This window comes from Hemitrygon akajei, chromosome 3 (genome assembly GCF_048418815.1).
Source record: "Hemitrygon akajei chromosome 3, sHemAka1.3, whole genome shotgun sequence".
NCBI lineage: Eukaryota > Metazoa > Chordata > Chondrichthyes > Myliobatiformes > Dasyatidae > Hemitrygon > Hemitrygon akajei.
Genome location: NC_133126.1, coordinates 122139300 through 122157705, shown reverse-complemented (window position 1 = coordinate 122157705; position 18406 = coordinate 122139300). Strand labels below are relative to the sequence as shown.

Here is an 18406-nt window from a genome sequence, read left to right as displayed (position 1 = left end):
TGGATTATGCTTCCATGTCGCAGAGAAGCTGCTTTTGGATCTGTCAATCCCAACTGGAACGTGAAATGAAAGGAGCTGGTAAAATGCAGCATGCAGCTGGATAGGACGTGGGCATATTCAGTTTGACCGTATGTTCTATCCAATGGGAACAGAACTCCTCAAGGACAAAGGTTAAACTCGTCCAATTAACCAGGGTGGGGGTGGGGGGACCTTCAGCTAGCTTTACTGTTGAGTGCCAGCTCGTCTCTGTGCACAGCAACTGCAGACTACTACTACAAAAAAGGCATTTGCTAGAGGTAAAGTGACTTTAAACTTCAATCTTTTAAAGGACTGTTCAGACCCAGTGCTGAAGGAAGTGAATGCCTTCATTTGCAGGACACTGTACAGCTGCTAACTTCTCCCTTTCTCTTTGAATGCTTCCACAGCTCCTCTCTGCTGCCTGCAGTATAAGCCTGCTGTACGATGCCTGCCATGTTTCTGCTGAGGGACGAGAAGCCTTATTTGGTCAGATCTGTAGTCCTCCTTGCAGGCGGATATGCCCTTTACCGCTTGTGGAGACATCACAGGACACCAGAAGGAAGAGGACCACTGAGGAATGGTGTATATGAGACACAGCGAGCCCAAAATGAGTACCTCCTCTTCCACTACGGTTCGCCCCAGGTGCAGTCGCTGTACATCACAAACACAGCCACAGAGCAGAACTTCCCACGGAGGTGTGCTGAGGAATGCATCAAACACATCACCCAACAGGTAACAGTCTCAGCACCTGCTGACCCTTTATTTGAAATAATTATTACAGAAACTGTTGCTTAAATCAATGTTATAAAAGTTTGTGCTGATTTTTAGTAGCTGACCATGGATATTCACCAAGCCACAGGGAGTTCAGAGACTTAAGTAGTTGATATGTGAGAACAGATTTTCAGAAGCAGAAAGGTGATAATCTCTTTCCGTGAGATTGATTCAAGGCCAGACTGGGGAGAAATCAATGCTGTTCTTTGAGAGAATGCTTTGGGATCTTCTTGACCCAGCTGAGTTGGCAGATGGGGCAATAGTTCAGTGGATTCAGCTGGGCAGGCACTTTCAGCAGTGTAATATACCTGCAGTAATGAGCAGTTCAAGTCAGTACTTCATGTCTGAATTTCTGGAGAGGGACTCAAATCCACAACAACAAAGAAAAACTGATTCAATTTGGAGGGCAAGAACAGGTTGAAAAAAATGGGAGATAAGCAACTGAAGACATACTGGTACCTTACAAGGGTTATTACAGTAAGAGTGGCTTTGGAACAGCGACCTCCGGAATGAGAGGGCATGAAAGGAATTTAGAAAATGATACCCTTCAGGTATGATGATGACAACCAGCAATAGATAGGGTTGCATGCAGGCATTTTCCACTGTGATTGCATGGGAGTACAACCATAGTGTTATAGGGTGAAAGGTGAAAAGTTTAAGGGGAACTTGAGGGAAAACTTTTTCAATCAAAGGTTCATGAGAGTGTGCAATGAGCTGACAGCACAAGTGATGCATGGGAGCTTGATTTCAATGTCTAAGAGGAGTTTGGATCGGAATATGGATGGTAGGGGTATGGAGTGCTATGGTCTTGGTGCAAGTCGATGGAAGTAGGCAGTTTAAATGGTTTGCCATGGACTAGATGGTCTGAAGGTCCTGCTCCTCTGCTGTACTTCTCTATTAATTCTATAACTCTATAGTGGAAACCAAATTCAATTAACAGAAAGCAAGAGTCCTGAATCTTAAATGTTTGGTTTAGTGACCAAGGGAAAGCGGGGATAAAACTAAAGGCTCCATTTGGAAGTCTTGGTCTTACTGAAAATAAGGTTATCTGTTGTTGCTGATGATGGGATGGATAAGGGAGAGGACATAAAGAGGGTGATTCACAATAAAGAGAAAAAAGAATCAGGTTTACCATTACATTGCAAAATGATTCTAGAATAGTGGCTGGTTTTGATGGGTAATCTCCAATAGTGTTCTATGCCTTTGCCAAATCTAGAAGTGAACAGCCAAACCAGTTGACCACTCTGTCAATTTAAGTCTGTATCCCTAGGACAGAGAGGACCAAAGACAAGAGCCACACCAGGAGGAACAATGGTGAGAGAGAGCATAACAGGATCCGGAGCATCAAATTTCGAAGCAAGAACACAGTGGAGGAAATTTGTAGTGTAATATGTGTCAATGTGAATGGAAAGTCAGTCAGTAGGAATTTTGACAGTGGAAATTCCATTGAGGGTTTTCCACAGAATACAGAAGGAAATGGATTACACGGATGAAGGGATGTTCATATAAAGCAAGTCAGGGAAATCCTGGCCTCCTGTTGTGCCAAGATAACAACATCCTCAGGGTGGAGGAGCAACACCATATATTCCATCTGGGTAACCTCCAACCTGGTAGCATGAATATTGGTTTCCCTTTCAGGTAAACAAATCCTTCTCCCCATACTCCTGTACTTCGCTGGGCCCCCACCTCCTTCTCGTTCTCCTATGGTCCACTCTCCTCTCCTATTACATTCCTTCTTCTCCAGCTCTTGACTTTTCCCACCCACCTGTCCTCAACTAAAACCTTACAACTGGCCTAATTCCTCTCACCACCCACCTTTTTATTCTGGCGTCTTCCCCCATCCTTTTCAGTCCTGAAAAAGGGTCTCAGCCTGAAACATCGACTATTTATTTCCATAGATGCTGCCTGACCTGTTGAGTTCCTTCAGCATTTTGTGTGCATTAAGTCAGGGAGGTGAGTCTGTTCCATCTCACTACCGTAACTACACCAATCCTCACCAGATATAAAATGCTTTATGTTATCCAAGGCACTTTGCACCGTGGCAAGTTTGATTTGTTACCGATTTCTTTACTTCTATTAGACTGGTGTTCCCAGCAGAGCCCTGGACATTGGTTGTGCTGTGGGGAGAGCCTCGTTTGAATTGGCCCGGGTATTTCAAGAAGTAGTGGGCATTGACTTCAGCCACTCATTTGTCAATGCCTGCAACCAACTGAAAGAACAAGGCCAACTCCCTTACACTGCCGTCACTGAAGGAGACTTGGGTGTTCAACACACTGCTGTGGTGCCACAGGATATTGTAAGTATTCAGCCAAGCCTTTGCTGACTCCAGTTCTCTATCCCTACTATTCAGCATTATTCATTCGATTATTTCCATCTATCCTTTGTGCTCACTCTCCATTATTTAGCGTTCTTTAATCACTAATATTCTAAGTTTTGTTCTAATATTTTTCCAGTGTTATTTTTTACTCTTAACAACAAATAGATTAACTGGAGAAGAGATTATTGTTACAGTATCCCACTGCCCATCCATCTTGCCCACCCAAACTGGCAATGCTAGCTTCAGATCCTAGTTCACTTTACTTGCCTTTGTGTCAGGAACATCACTATTTGCTCCCAGGCCAGTATATTTTGCCCATGTAAAATTCAGCCCAAGAGGCTTCATACGGAGACGTTGAAAACTTTATTGAATAATTAGTGCCAATGTCTGCTACACAAATCATGTGTAGAGGCTACCCAGCACTGGCTGAGATAGATAGCCAAAACAGCAACTCCTGCTCCGTATACAACGTGCCACAATTGGGTTGGATTAGCACATTTCTAATTGAAGGGAATATATTAGAATTAATTCTATAAAATTCAAAGAATGGAAGACCAGAGAACACAGCCTCAGAATAGAGGGGCGACCCTTTTTGAAAAGAGGTGAGGAGGAATTTCTTTAGCCAAAGAGTGGTGAATCTTTGCCACAGGCAGTTGTGGAGGCCAAGTCTTTATTTATTTTAAGGCAAAAGTTTATATGTTCTTGACTGGTCAGGATATGGGGAGAAGACAGAAGATTGGGACTGATATCAGCCATGATGAAATGGTGGTGCAAACTCGATGGGCCAAATGGCCTAACTCTGCTCCTATTTCTTATGGCCTTATATACTGCCCAGGAGGCATTTGGCCATGTGCCCATGCCAGCTATAAAAGAAAAAGTCAAACTGCCAACCGAACAAGCCTCAAGAGTGCATCAGTAATTGAGCAGGTCTTTGAATACACATTCAACTACCTTTCAACTGTGATGAGGGTTTCTGCCTCCACCACTCTTTCAGACAATAAGTTCCAAACCTTGACTACTCTCTGAGGGGAAAACATTTCTAAATGTCCTTTCTCAACATGTTAAGGCCCCTGGTGTATGATCTTCCTGCTAAGGGAAATAAATCCTTATTTAAGTCACTCTAATTTTACACATTCTTCCCTCAGCCTTCTCCACCCCAAGAAACCAAACCCAGCTGATCCAATATTTCTTCCAGCTTGTAGCAACATCCTCATAAATATCTTCTGTGCTCTCTCCAGTGTAATCACATCTTTCCAATAATGTAGTGACTGTACAGAGTATTCAAGCTGTCAGCTATGTTGTACACCATTCTAGCATATCCTCTCTGGTCCAATCAATGTTGTACTGTACATCATTCAAACTCCCTGCTCTGATTAATGTTCTACACCTTTCCAGCATAACCCTCTTGTTCTTTTATTCTATGCCTCAACTAATGGGTATTTTTAATCATCTTATTGATCCTTCCTCTAACTTTTAAGGATCTGTGAACAGATATATTTGTTCCACATCGTACGATATCATCCATTTTTTTTTAACTGCTTCACATTATGTTCTTCCCCTATTAGGGTATATCAGATCAGATCAAATTTGCTATTTTTTTCTGCTCAATTGATCAGTTCATCTGCATCCTCCCATAGTCTAAACCGTCTCTCCACAGGACCAATTTTTGAGTCATTTGTAAACTTCTTTACCACACCCTATACTTAGCTCTAGTTCAATATACTTTATATTACTTAAAGCAAGAGGCTGAGTGCTGAGCCCTCTGAAATTCTAATAGTAAACAGCCTTCCAGTTACAGCAATTCCCTTCAATCATCTCCTCTGACTTTCTCTTGGATCCCATAGGCTTTGACCTTTTGACTAGCCTACTATTTGAGATCTTATGAAAAACCTTTCAAAAATAGCTTTCACTGATCTCGTTATCCCTTAATAAATTCATTGCTGTTTGTCAGATAGAGCATTTCCCTTTATATATCCAAGCTGACTATCCTGATTGATCTGTGCCTTTCTAAGTGGAGGTACTTCTGTCCTTTACGAAAGATTCCAATGGTCTTCCAACCATCAAAGTTGAACTAACTGGCCTGTAATTATGCAGATTTTTTTCTTTTCTCCCTTTCAGACTTATCTTCTGGCACCATTCCTGTAGTCAGGAAGGATTGGGAAATAATTGTTAAAGTCTGCAATTTCCTCCCTTGCTTCCCTTAATATACCTGGGATGCATTTCATCTCAATCTGGCTATTTATCCACATTCAAAGATGCTAACCCTTTTAATAATCCTCTGTTACAATGTTTAAGCCATTCAATTTTTCACATGTATCTGGTTTAATGACCTATCCATAAGATCATAAGACATAAGAGCAGAATTAGGTCATTCAGCCCATTAAGTCTGCTCCACCGTTTCATCATGGCTGATCCTGGATCCCACTGAACCCATACACTTGCCTTCTCGCCATATCCTTTGATACCCTGACTGATCAGGAAACTATCAACTTTCTATGCCTTTTCGCCTTAAATATACTCATGGACTTGGTTTCCGCCAAGTCTGTGGCAGAGTATTCCACAGATTCACATACCTCTGGCTAAAAATATTCCTCCTTACCTCTGTTTTAATAGGTTTCCCCTCAATTTTGAGGCTATGACCTCGAGTTCTGGACAGCCCCACCACAGAGAACATCCTCTCCACATCCACCCTATCTAGTCCTTTCAACATTCAGTAAGTTAGCTGCATATCAGCACCATCCCCTCTTTTGTGACTAGAGCCACAAAGTACTTGGGAAAAGCCTTACCCACATGCTCTGCCTCCACACACAGGTTACCTTTGTATTTCCTAACAGGCCCTAGTCTTTCCTCAGTTACACTCCTGCTTTTATGTACTTATATAGCATATTTAGATTTTCTATCTGCTGACGGGTATTTTTTCATAACCTTTAGTTTTGTATTTTTCCTTTATATTTTGTACCTGCACTTCTGGTCTTTTTGCTGTACTAAGCTCTGAGTATCTCACACCAGTTTTCATTTTCTTGCCTTCTCCTTCCCTCTACGTCATTTAGCAGGCTCTCGATTTGCCTACCCTACCCTTTTCCTTTACATGGGAACGTGTGTATCCACAATACTTTGAATCTTCATCTTGATATCCACTTTCCATTTTCCAGTCACTTTTCGTGCATTATTCTTTAACACAGTAAAGCTACTGTCCTTAACATAGAACCATTACCACTATTTAAAATCTTTGTCCTTTCCCACCATTACGCTAATTTTAATGAACATTTTATCTTCTTTCAATCCAACTTCATTCCCCAAAATTAAATCTAGAATTGCCCCCCTCTTGCTACAAACTAATTGAAGGCAGTTCCCCTGAATGCAATTCAGGAAGTTAGGGACCTCTATACCATTTTTTTTAATATGGACTGACCCCCAGTTAATATTAGTATGATTAAGGCACTTAAGGCAATGGGATAAGGCACTTTTACTGCCTTATTGGTTTTACAACCTTCTGAAACTTGCCTACAATTTTGACCTGCTGTCAATCAGAGTGCTTGAAGGTCTATATTGCACAAATATTTGTGTGGCCATCCCATTTTCATTCATTAGTTCAACACACAGAGTTCCATTCAATTACCAGTCTAACATACTATCCCTTCTCAGAGCTGTAATTATTTCCTTAACCATGGTTCCTTGTTATATTCGCTCGCCTATAACTATTGATGAGACCCGAAGCCAAGATAGAGAACAAAGATGGAACATGAAATAAATCTTTAATCAGTAAAACTATGAAACTATAAAAATCTCAAAACTCAGCAGTACATTTCAAAGCATGATTATTTAAATGGTTTACCCAAAAATACATGAGACGTTGATTGGGACAATTACCAATCAGTGAAAGTCAGCCTGGGTTTGGTTCTCAGCTGAACAATTGGTTGTTTCGACTCACCATAAACCCTCCCTCTTGAAGATGATTACCTGTACGATTTGAGCCAAGAGATGATCTGGATTAGAACAACGGCTTACGCAGCCGATTAGTCCTTCTTAGTATTTGCAGGCTATCATGTTCTTGTCATGTTGTTCGTGGCCGTGCTTGCGCTGGTGGTTGGTTCAGTCGGGGTAACTTGAATCCTTGCAGGAGGAGATGGAGGTGAAGCTCCGTGTTTGATGATCAGTCCGATGAACTTGTTGTGTCTTCAGGAACAACTTTACACGTTAACCAAGGTCTATGTGCACCTGACCATTTGCTCTCTTGAATGTTGGATGCCGTGGCAGCATTGCATCCAAAACTGTGTGTGGTTTTTTTCCAAAAACACGTTAGCTGGAGACTTCCCCTCGAGACCTGGATGTGACTTAACACAATAAGTTAGCAGAAACGCATTGACAGTCTTGCTTTGTTTCAGAAGTGACTGTTGGAAGGGAATCTCAACGCATTTCTGCTGACATATTGTATTATGCTACATCCAGGAATGACAGGGTTACTGTATGAGGAACATCTGGCAGCTCTTGGGCTGTATTCCCTGGAGTTCAGGAGAATGAGGAGGGATCTCACTGAAACATTCCAAATGTTAAAAGGCCTGAACAGATTAGATATGGCAAAGTTATTTCCCATGGTAGGGGAGTCTAGGACAAGAGGGCACGACTTTTGAATTGAAGAACGTCCTTTTAGAACTGTGATGTGGAGAAAGTACTTTAGTCCGAAGATGGTAAATCTGTGGAATTTGACGCCACGAGCAGCTGCGGAGGCCAAGTTATTGGGTGTACTTAAAGCAGCGATAGATGGGTTCTTGATGAGCCAGGGCATCAAAGGTTATGGGGTGAAAGCAGGGGAGTGGGGATGACTGGAAGAATTGGATCAGCCCATGATTGATTGGCAGAGCAGACTCAATGGGCCTAATGGTCTACTTCTGCTCCTATATCTTATGGTCTTATGAAGGTATCCCCAAACCCCTCTGCTTGGCCATTGGACTGTGGTTAATATGAGGGTGAGTGAATGTGGGTATTCCAGCTTTTCTGGCAGAATGCAACAAACTGCTGTGGACTGAATTGTTCCTTTGTCAGAAAGAAGTGTTTCTAGCATCCCAAAGTGGCTAAAGATTTACAACAGCTGTTGAATGGTAGCCTCCTCTGTCATTATTGGCTTCACAGATAATACTTCAGGCCATTTGGAATAAGCATCAACCGGAACAAGATTGGTACACCCGCTGATTGGGCCAGTGTATACAATATGCACTCAACTCCAAGGTCTGGTAACCCGAGGCCATGGTTATGAATTGGTTCCGCTTGGATTCTATGCTGCCATGGAGCACTGAGTACACTGCTTGCATACAGATGTGATATCTTCATCTATACCCAGCCAGTGCACAAAGCTTCCTGCCAGGGGTGTCATCCGATTAAATCCCGAGTGGAATTGTTTCAGTACTTTTGGTCAAAGTGCTCGGGCAACTACTATTCTGTCTCCAAACATTTGGCAGGAGTCCAGACTTGAGAGTGATATATTACATTGGTAAAAGGGTACGACATCATCCTCAACCTTGACTGGCCATCCATCTGGAGATATGCTGAAAGAGGAGAACCTGCAGCTGTTTCTGCTCTGACTTTGTTGACCATGACCGGAGGATCTTCAGCAAAATTCGATACAGCCCGGTGGACTTTGCAATCAATTGAAATTGCAGCCACTACTGTGCCTTCATTTTCAGTAACCTGCTGATTCACAAGTCTGGAGAGGGTATCTGCCTCACCAGTACCTAGGTTGATGTGTACTAGATTTCAAAATTGCATGCTAATAACATTGTTGCCCAACTTTGTAGACTGTTAGCTGTAATCACCAGGATGCCTTTCTTAGACCTGAAGATGGACAACAGTGGTTTATGATCAGTAAGGAGAGTAAAATGTCTGCCATAAAGTATCTCATGAAATTTCTACACAGCAAAGATGATTGCCAAGATTTCCTTCACAATTTTCCATAGTTCCTTTCTGCAGTGGTCAGTGATTTGGTTGCATGCATGACAGGTTTTTCAGAACCATCAGAGAAGATATGAGATACGTCAACTCCCACCCTGTAGTTGGATGTATCTGCCACGATGGCGAATGACAACTGTGCATCAAGAGAAAGTCGGATGACAGCATATTCTTCACTTGATCAAAAGCATCTTGTCATTGTTTAGACCACTTCCATGTGGCATCTTGTTCAGCAGAGCATTGCCTGGATCCCTCAGCAAGTGCATCGCTGAGAGAAATGCTGAATAATGACTGTTCGTGCCCAAGAATGATCATAAAGTGCTGACATCTGATGGTGGAGGTATCTTTATGACTGCAGTGATGTTTTTGAGATCTGGGCGAAACCGTTCTCATCTATGATGAACCCTAGATTCATTGAAACATCAGGAGGTTGCATTTTTCACCCTAAAGTTACAATCAAAAGTCTTGTCCAAAGATTGTTTGTCCATCCAGTCAATTCCAAGGACAATTAGATCTGGTGGCTGGTCTGGTAGATAACACACACTGATGACCTGGCTTCCGTTCAGCTTCACCATGCAGTGCAGTCTGACAATTAGCTGGACGGTTCCACCCAATGCACTGCAGGTGGAGTGATGAGATGATTTGACTGGTGGAGACTCAAGTGCCTGTCACATGTCTTTGTAGATAATGGTGATGTTTCACACCTTATCAAGTTGTAGCTTGACTAACTGATGTTGATAAATACACTGACGTACCATCCCTAGGGGGCAAAGTCAACATTGAACATGACTGTTACACTTCGTGTAGATTTTGATGGTTTTTAGAAGACAGAGAAGGACGGTAATCACCTTGTGACCATAGCGTTGGCATTTGCTGCAAATGTTTTTCTTGTATAATGCCATGCACCACAGTTCCAACGAGCTGTGGTTAGCTGCTTGGAGACCTGCTGAGTGATGATGATGCCTGAGCCATTAGAAACTGCATTGACATGGCTCTGTTTGACCGGGTTAGAATTGTGTTTCCCGTTGCTCAAATTCTGACATTCTTGAGTGACAGCTTCTAATGTCTACATCACCAGGTGCCTAAAGTCCACAAATAAATGTCAGACATTTGAATTGTGATTCAAATATGTCACCCAGCTCGAAAGTTTCACATTCATGATTAACGATACTGGCATATGTGATGCTAGTTTTTATTGTGATTAACGAGGTTTTAAGCAATGGCAGCAAACACTGAAGAGAGCTTGTTAGCTGTTGGACAGTTTCGTCAAACGATAGACCATGTGGATTCTTAGGCAGAATGAAGTTGAAATAATGCTCGTGTCCAATTTTCAAAGCAAAGTATGTGTCTTTCACTAGTCATTTTTACTAGTAAGCTCAACCCATTATAGATCTTCTTACCATTTGAACAACAATTCAAACACAACTCTGGAAGCAACATTGACTTAGAAGTTGGTAATGGATGCAACAATTGACTCACATGAGTTCTGTTCAGTATTTCACACCAATCTTGTTGGACTCACTGGTAACCTGCTGATCAAGGCTTCAATTAACTTCAGCCAGGCAGCCTCAAATTGAGCTTGCTGCTATTGTAGAATTGTGCCTAAATCTTCCGCTGCAATTGCCAAATCGATGTAATACATCATTTTGTCATCAATTTGTTCACTCGCCTATAACTACTGATGAGACCCGAAACCACAACACGAACTAAACCTTTAATCAGTAAAATCACGCAACTACAAAAATCTCAATACTCAGCAGTACATCCCAAAGCATGAATATTTAAATGATTTACCCAAGAACATTCAAGATGTTGATATGAACAACAACCAATCAGTGAAAGTCAGCCTGCAATTGGTTGCCAGTTAACCAATGGGCACTGTTCATAATGGTTGACTGTAACACTCATCTCTGTTCCTATCCTTTTTTCTAATCCCCCTTTCTAATTCATCTGAAAACCCTGTAAACGGGAATGCCATACTATCATTCCTTTGTTAACCTACATTTCAGCAACAATTGATATATCACACTTCTACTCGTCTCCCAGTGCCCTCCATTTATCAGCTTTAGTCTCTGAACATCTTTTTGCATTGTGGTTGATGGTCAATGTTTGCATTCACTGAAATTAATCTTCAAGGTGGACACCCACAATCAGTCCAGGCAGGGTTTGAATGAATTTAGTCAAACAACAAAAAAAAAATTCTAGAATTTTCTGATTTGGATTTGTAGCTTTTTTTCTCCAACCTGAGTCAGCCTCAATTTACTGATGCCACTGAGGAGGATCCTGTTTTTAAAAAGATGCGCATGCAGAAAATGAGTAATGGCATTCTAACTCATTAGCACAAAATGGTGCAGTTCACGGTTGCCAATTAGAGCTGGAGGGAGTGAGAAATACAGATATTTTCTATACAAGATATTTTCTCGTCTGGGTGACTTGTTTTGAATCTGGCTCTACCAAAAGCAGATTTAATTTTGTTCTTAATCCCCTTATTTAGAACCCATAGTCATTCAACATTCCTTCCTGCCAGAAAAACCTTGCTGACTCTATTTAATCCCAGATCCGGGGATTTGTGATAGGACAGTGTTGAGGCAGGTTTACTGTGTGGCTGTTCCATGTGGAATCATGCCCAAGAAGCTTAGAGAAAAGATGTAAAGACTTTTACTTAGTTTATAACCATTGAATGACAAATATAATGCAGATACTGACAACAGGAAATCAGTTCTTTCCTTTGCATCAACATCAAACCATTACATTTTGACCTGTCATTTCTTTCCCCGTTTCCTTCTGCAGGAGAGAAGTCGGTGTCTTTTCAGGCAAGGGGATGCTTGTAATCTTCCCGAGGATCTAGGAACCTTTGATTGTGTCCTAGCAGCGAACGTGATCTGTCGCCTAACAGACCCTTTTGCATTCTTGCACAGACTCCCAGGGCTGGTGGCCCCTGGTGGAATCCTTGTCATTACATCACCCTACACCTGGCTGGAAGAGTTTACGCCAAAGGTAACTGTAACTGCTTCACATAAGAAACGATTCAGTCACAAATTTCCCATGGACTTCAGTGTGACCATAGTCATGTTGATTAAGCTGAACAAATAGAGAATAATTCCTCCTATTCTCTATCCCTAAAGCATCTACTTGAGCTCAGCACTATTCAGCCAGAAGGGAGTTTCATCATTCCAATGCATCCGTTAGAGAATAAAGTGTTAGATCAAGGGCATGTCTACGCAAATTCTGTAGTAGACATTGAGAGAGCCGGAGTGAGGGTATAGAACAATGATGCCTTTGCATTTGATTAAGGAAGTGCCTCTCTTCAGTTGCAAACTGGTAGCTTTATGACTGCAGGTATTCCCAAAATAAATCGTTATTGCACTTTTAATACTTCCATGTTTATACCTTGTAGCCTAGTTAGCTCTTAAGTGATATTAAAATAGTAGCAATGTTTGTCTCTATTGATAATAGTTTTCCTAATTTAAGCCAATATAGTGGTTACCTTAAAGCTTCGTCAATGTGTAAACTATCAGTAAGCTGTCGACAGCCACCTCAGAGATGTGAACGTGTGACTAATGGTTAACATAAAGTAAGAGTGGGAGAGGGAGTGAGTTATTATGCACCTGTTACATCATTCACTCTTCAGCCTTTTCCTTCTGTCGACAGTCTCTCTGGCTGGGGGGATACAAGGATAACACCGGTAAGGAGGTGAGAGGATTTGACACGCTGAAGCAGGTCTTCTCCTCACATTTTGAGCTGCTGGCTGAGAAGAATGAGTCCATCCTGCTCCGGAAGACAGCACGAAAGCACGAGTGGACAGTGGCTCACATGACGATATGGAGAAGGGGAACCTGCTAGGAGTCAGCAATCATCTTCGCTGATGAGTGTGAAATATGTTTTATTGAAGAGTAGCTAGCATAATCTAGAGAAGAAATGTTGGCTAAGAAAGTTACAGTGATTTAGAACAGTGAAACAGGAGAATTTAGTCACATCAAGGCCGGTGCCAAGGACAGCATCACAGTCATGAAATGTTGAACAGAAGTTTCAGGTTACATCACAAGACAATGTTCCTGCTGACTCTCTCCACTAATTCACATCAACATTTTAACAGTATCTTACATTCCCTACAAGGGAGTCTGAGATAAAGTAACATATCTGGAGTCAATACCATCAATTTACCTGAACAAACTTGACCCCTACCTGGTTAATAACTTTGTTCAGATGCAGTTGTACAGAGCAGAGATAAACTTGTTTTTTTGAATAGAAAAGAGAACAATATGGCACAGGAACAGGCCCTTCAGCCACAGTGGCTGTTCTGACCATGATGTCAATTTAAGCTAATCCCATCTGCCCACAGGTGATCTAAATCCCTCCATCTTTACCTCGTCACATACCTTTCAAAATGCCTCATAAATATTACTACCACATCTGCTTCTATCATCTCCCTGGCAGCAAGTTCCAAGCACCTATCATTCCATGAGTAAGAATTGTCTCACAAACTTGCCTGTTGTTTGAATGATAGCACTATATTCTAGAAATTGCTAACCCTGTGGGTTGTGCTGAAGTTTTATCTACTTAAGCATTAATCCAAGCCTTCCCTCCCACATAGACCTCCATTTTTTTTTTCATTCATGTACAGGTGGCCCCTGTTTTTCAAATGTTTGCTTTACGACAGTTCGCTGTTACAAAAGACCTACATCAGTACCAGTTTTCGCTAACCAAAGAGGATTTTCGCTTTTACGAAAAAAAAACTCCTGCTTTATACGTCTTTACCCTGAGAAAGACTACCATGACCGTGAAGCCTTGTGTGGGCAGTTGTGTGCGCATGTGTGTATGTGCCGATTTTTTTCCTCCGAATCAAATTTGGCTTGCTGTCTTCCCGATTTTGATAACTGAAACTACACCGTACATAAAATATTTCTACTTTATATAGGCTATATATTTATCATATCATTCCTGCTTTTACTATATGTTAGTGTTATTTTAGGTTTTAGGTGTTATTTGGTTTGATTTGGTAGGTTATTTTTTTGGGTCTGGGAACATTCAAAAATTTCTCCCATATAAATTAATGGTAATTGCTTCTTCGCTTTACGACATTCCTGCTTACAAACGGTTTCATAGGCACGCTCTACCTTCGGATAGCGGGAGAAACCTGTACCTATCTAAGAGTCTCTGAGATGTGCCTGCCTTTACCATTATCCTTTGGCAGTGCATTCCGTGTATCTATCACTGTGTAAAATAAAAACTACCTTTGACAATCTCCTATACTTTCCTCTAATCACCTTAAAATTATGTTCCCTTGTATTAGCCTTTTCCACCATGGCTGCCCACTCGATCTATGCATCTTATCGTCTTGTACACCTCTATAAAGTCACCTTTCATTCTCCTTCACTCCAAAGAGAAAAGCCCTAGCTAGTCAATCTATCCTCATAAAACATGCTCTCCATTCCAGGAAGCATCGTAGAAAATCTGCTCTTTACCCTCTATAAAGCTTTCATATGCTTCCTGGGTTGAGGAGACCAGAACTGAAGACAATATTCCAAGTGTGGTCCAACCAGAGTTTATAGAGCTGCAACATTATCTAGTGACTCTTGAACTCAGGCTACGTCCACACTAGACCGGATAATTTTGAAAATGCCAGTTTCACATAAAAACGATAGGCGTCCACACCAAGCGTTTTTGAAAATACCTCCATCCACATTAAAACGGGTATTTCGATGAATCTCCTCCTACTGGACATGCGCAGGATACGTCTACAGAAAACAAGCAACATGTTTGGTGTTGAATCTCGATGTGAAAGTGAGTGTTTGTGCAGTTTACAGACTAGAAAAACTTAAAAGGAAATTGCCAAATGACAGACAGCTGTTGGCTCTTGCGCAGGAGGACTTAAAACTAAAAATAAATAAATACTGGTGCGTATAGAGGGAACCGACAGGGAGTTCACGGATAGTATGACCTGGCTGACGAGGAACATTGAAAAACTGACTGTTGCATTAATAAAGCACCTTGTTAAATGTATAAAACATGTCTGCATCAGTGTTATCTTGTATTTTCATACAATGTTGCATTAGGCTGTTACACATCTGTTGTCAGAGAAGTACTTGCGTAACTATGTAAACCACCTTCATACAAGCAAGGACAGAAAACAGGGCAAAGTGAGTATACTTATTTATTCAGTAAGTTATGGGTCAAAGTATTTGGTGAGTACATTTCTAACTCTTCTGGCTTCAGTCTCATTGCCATCTGTTCTGAAATAGTTAGGTTGTGTGGGGGTTGCGTTCAGGAAAACAATGAAATGCCACCACCATCTGTTCCGGCACGTCATGACAGCGGTTTTAAAGAATATCCGGTTACCCCATCACATTACTCTGCCCAACCGGCGTTTTCAAATTTACACACTCTGGAGGGCGTTTTAGGAAAGCTCTGTTTTTGGGAGAGGAAAACGCCGTTTTAGTGTGGACGGGGGTCAAAACAAAGAGAAAAAGCTTCGGTTATGATTCATCCGGTCGAGTGTGGACGTAGCCTCAGTCTCCTGACTAATGAAGGAGTCACACACCATATGCCTTCTTCATTACCCTATTAACTGCATGTCAGCTTTGAGGGATCCATGGATATAGACCCCAAGATGCCTTTCAAGTTTGACCTTCCGAAGTTTATCACTTCATACTTTTCAGGAATGAACTCCATCTGCCATTTCTCAGCCCAGTTCAGCACTATCAATGTCCCATAGTAACCTACAACAACTTTCGACACTATCCACACACCACCAACATTCGTGTCATCTGCAAATTACTAAATAACCCTTCCACTTCCTCATCCAAGACATTTATAAAAAAGACAGATTCTTGGACTCTGAGAATCACCACTGGAAACAAGGCACATTCAGTACAAAATAGGGATTGAATCAGTAAACAGTTTACTAAACCTTTCCTTCAAAATAACTATTAAACTTTTAAATGGAAAATAAAGACTAGCCTGTTTGAGATTCAGTATCAATAATATTCTCCAACAATGATATTGCATGGTGTAGGGTAGATGAGACTACAATGGGGCATTGGGTGAGAGGAGGGCTTTTTTGTAACAAACTGATTTCAAATGCAGAGCAGCAATCAAACAAGAAGGAAGAATACACAACCTAAAACCCAGAATATAATTCAGAGGAGGTAATGATCAAACTTTGACCGAGTAGAGTTCTGAACAGAATGCAAGATGAGCGCTTTTTCTGCTTCTGGTTGCCAAGAAGCAAGAGAGTTATTCAAGTCATGGAGCCAGTATTGTCTGTTCCTTCAGAGGTGGTGGTGAGACCTTTTTGTGAACCATTGCTCATGTATAATACAACTGCTCTCTTCCCCATCACCCACCCCAGCAATTCTGAATCATAAACCTGTGAGACTCCCCACTGCACAAATTCATGATTCATGGGATCCTTCTGTTGCCTACTATTCATTTCACAGAGCAGATCCAAGTGCTTAACCATGTAAAAATGAACTCTTTCAATAAAAAAGAGGCATTTTAAAGTTAAATAAATATTTTAAACGAATCTCTAATGGTTACTATGAATAGTCAGAAGTGAGCTAAAATAACAAGAATCAAATTACAAGATTGAGAACATCTACACTCAGTCAAGATCTCGAAATCATTTTCCTCACGTGTACCTTTTAACTCAGAATTGGAAAAATATTAATTGGGATGTGTTTGTTTGCAATGTTTGTGAGAGAGCTTGTCACAGTAAAAACAAATTATTATCCAGGGTAAACCTGCAATATGAATTAATCCTGCTGCAAATTAAAATTCAGCAGAAACCTCAGACCGAGGAGCAGTCCCAGTGACAATGCAGTGTTTGAGAAATAGCAATTAAAATGATATAATACAGATGTCTCGTGGAAATGGGAAGATTGGTAGGAGAGCCAATTGGAAGTGTTAGAATTTATAGAAACAGATTGCAGCGAGTAATGGAAGACTCTCCAATCTGAGGACAATTTAAACAATCCAAAGCAACTCACACAAAAGGCTGGAGGACCTCAACAGGTCAGACAGTATCTATGGAAATGAATAACTGGTCCCGGGATCTCTCTCCCGCCTACTATTCATTTCACAGTGCACATCCAAGTGCTTAATCTGTAAAAACAAACTCTTTCAATAAAGGAAAGATATTTTAAGTCATTTTTTAAAAAATCATCAATTTTTGGCACCTTGGCACCTTGGCACCTTGGAAAGCATGTATTGATCTGGAGAGACTCCTGTGCAGAATTAATAGAGAACATCAGGGTTATAGTGTTAAACAATGAGGACAGATCACATAAACAGCTTGTACTCCATGAGTTCAGAAGATTGAGGCATGGCCTCATTGAGGAATTTAAAATAATTTTAAATTCCACTAAATTTACAATACAATTGTATTGTAAATACCACTAACCTATTCCTTTTGTGGGACAATTAGGAATGCAAGTTTTCCCGACAAAAGGTTGTAGAAATGATTTTGGCATGGACTGGATGGGCTGTACTTTTCAATAACTCTATGACTCTAAACCTAGAATATTCACTCTCAGAAACCAGTCCTTCCTTCACCCCTATGCATAGCCTGTACCAGGTCCTCAACACCCAATGGAGGCTTCGATTCCATTAAGAGCTGTACCTTGTCATTCAAATGTTTTCAGTTTATCACATATCATATGAAAACCTCTGTCTTAGTGTGAATATTTTAGTGCTAAGTTCGACCAAGTCGTACTCTGGGCCAAAATTTATGGCAACAGCTTACTCCCAAGAAATCACAAGCTGAAGTACAAATATGCCAGATAAAATATTACAGTTAGTATGAAATATTCTACAATGTAATCACATACGATAATAGATAAGAGAACATTTGCAAATGCTGGAAATCCGAGCAACACACACAAAATGCTGCAGGAACTCAGTAGGCCAGACAGCATCAATTGAAAAAAGTCCTGAAACATCAAATGTACTTTTTTCCATAGATTCCTCTTGCAATTTGTGTGTGTTGCACATACAATTATAGAATGGGATAAAAGTTTATTGATATCTCAGTCCACAAGTGAGTTCAATAGCTACTATGGAGCCATTTGAAAAATAGCATGGAGTTCTTGTAGCATTTCAACCAATATTTATTCCACAATCAACAACAGTAATATAAAGATTAATCAGTCTTTCAACTTGTTACTGTTAGCAATGTACTGATTGGGTGTCTATTTCCTCAATTTAACAACAATGAACTACACTTCAGAAATACTTAGCATGCGGTAAAGAACTCAAATGTCTGTTGATGTGATGGTAGACTGATAATGAGCTGAGGAAAAAGTTCTTAGCAGTGATACATCATCTTAATATAAGATTGATTTCAAACACATGATTGAT

At 40.9% G+C, this 18406-nt stretch overlaps 2 protein-coding genes across 28 annotated transcripts in view; one reads left to right on the top strand and one right to left on the bottom strand.

The window, feature by feature from the left end:
• Nucleotides 1-18406, bottom strand: part of kif1aa (kinesin family member 1Aa) — a 399876-nt gene that overhangs the window by 216575 nt on the left and 164895 nt on the right. The gene's annotated exons all lie outside the window — the stretch shown is intronic.
• Nucleotides 205-16574, top strand: LOC140725354 (ubiquinone biosynthesis O-methyltransferase-like). The gene is made up of 5 exons (XM_073040703.1): nucleotides 205-296; nucleotides 426-750; nucleotides 2870-3085; nucleotides 11840-12046; nucleotides 12701-16574. Exons 2-5 carry the CDS (start codon nucleotides 463-465, stop codon nucleotides 12890-12892), a joined length of 903 nt encoding a protein of 300 aa, XP_072896804.1. The 5' UTR covers nucleotides 205-296; nucleotides 426-462; the 3' UTR covers nucleotides 12893-16574.

What these genes read in the sequence shown, in the direction of transcription:
- LOC140725354 (XM_073040703.1), top strand. Translation starts at nt 463, where the DNA reads ATGCCTGCCATGTTTCTGCTGAGGGACGAGAAGCCTTATTTGGTCAGA. An exon ending in TCAAACACATCACCCAACAG is followed by an intron (nt 751 to 2,869) that starts GTAACAGTCTCA and finishes TACTTCTATTAG; the next exon opens with ACTGGTGTTCCCAGCAGAGC. An exon ending in CTGTGGTGCCACAGGATATT is followed by an intron (nt 3,086 to 11,839) that starts GTAAGTATTCAG and finishes TTCCTTCTGCAG; the next exon opens with GAGAGAAGTCGGTGTCTTTT.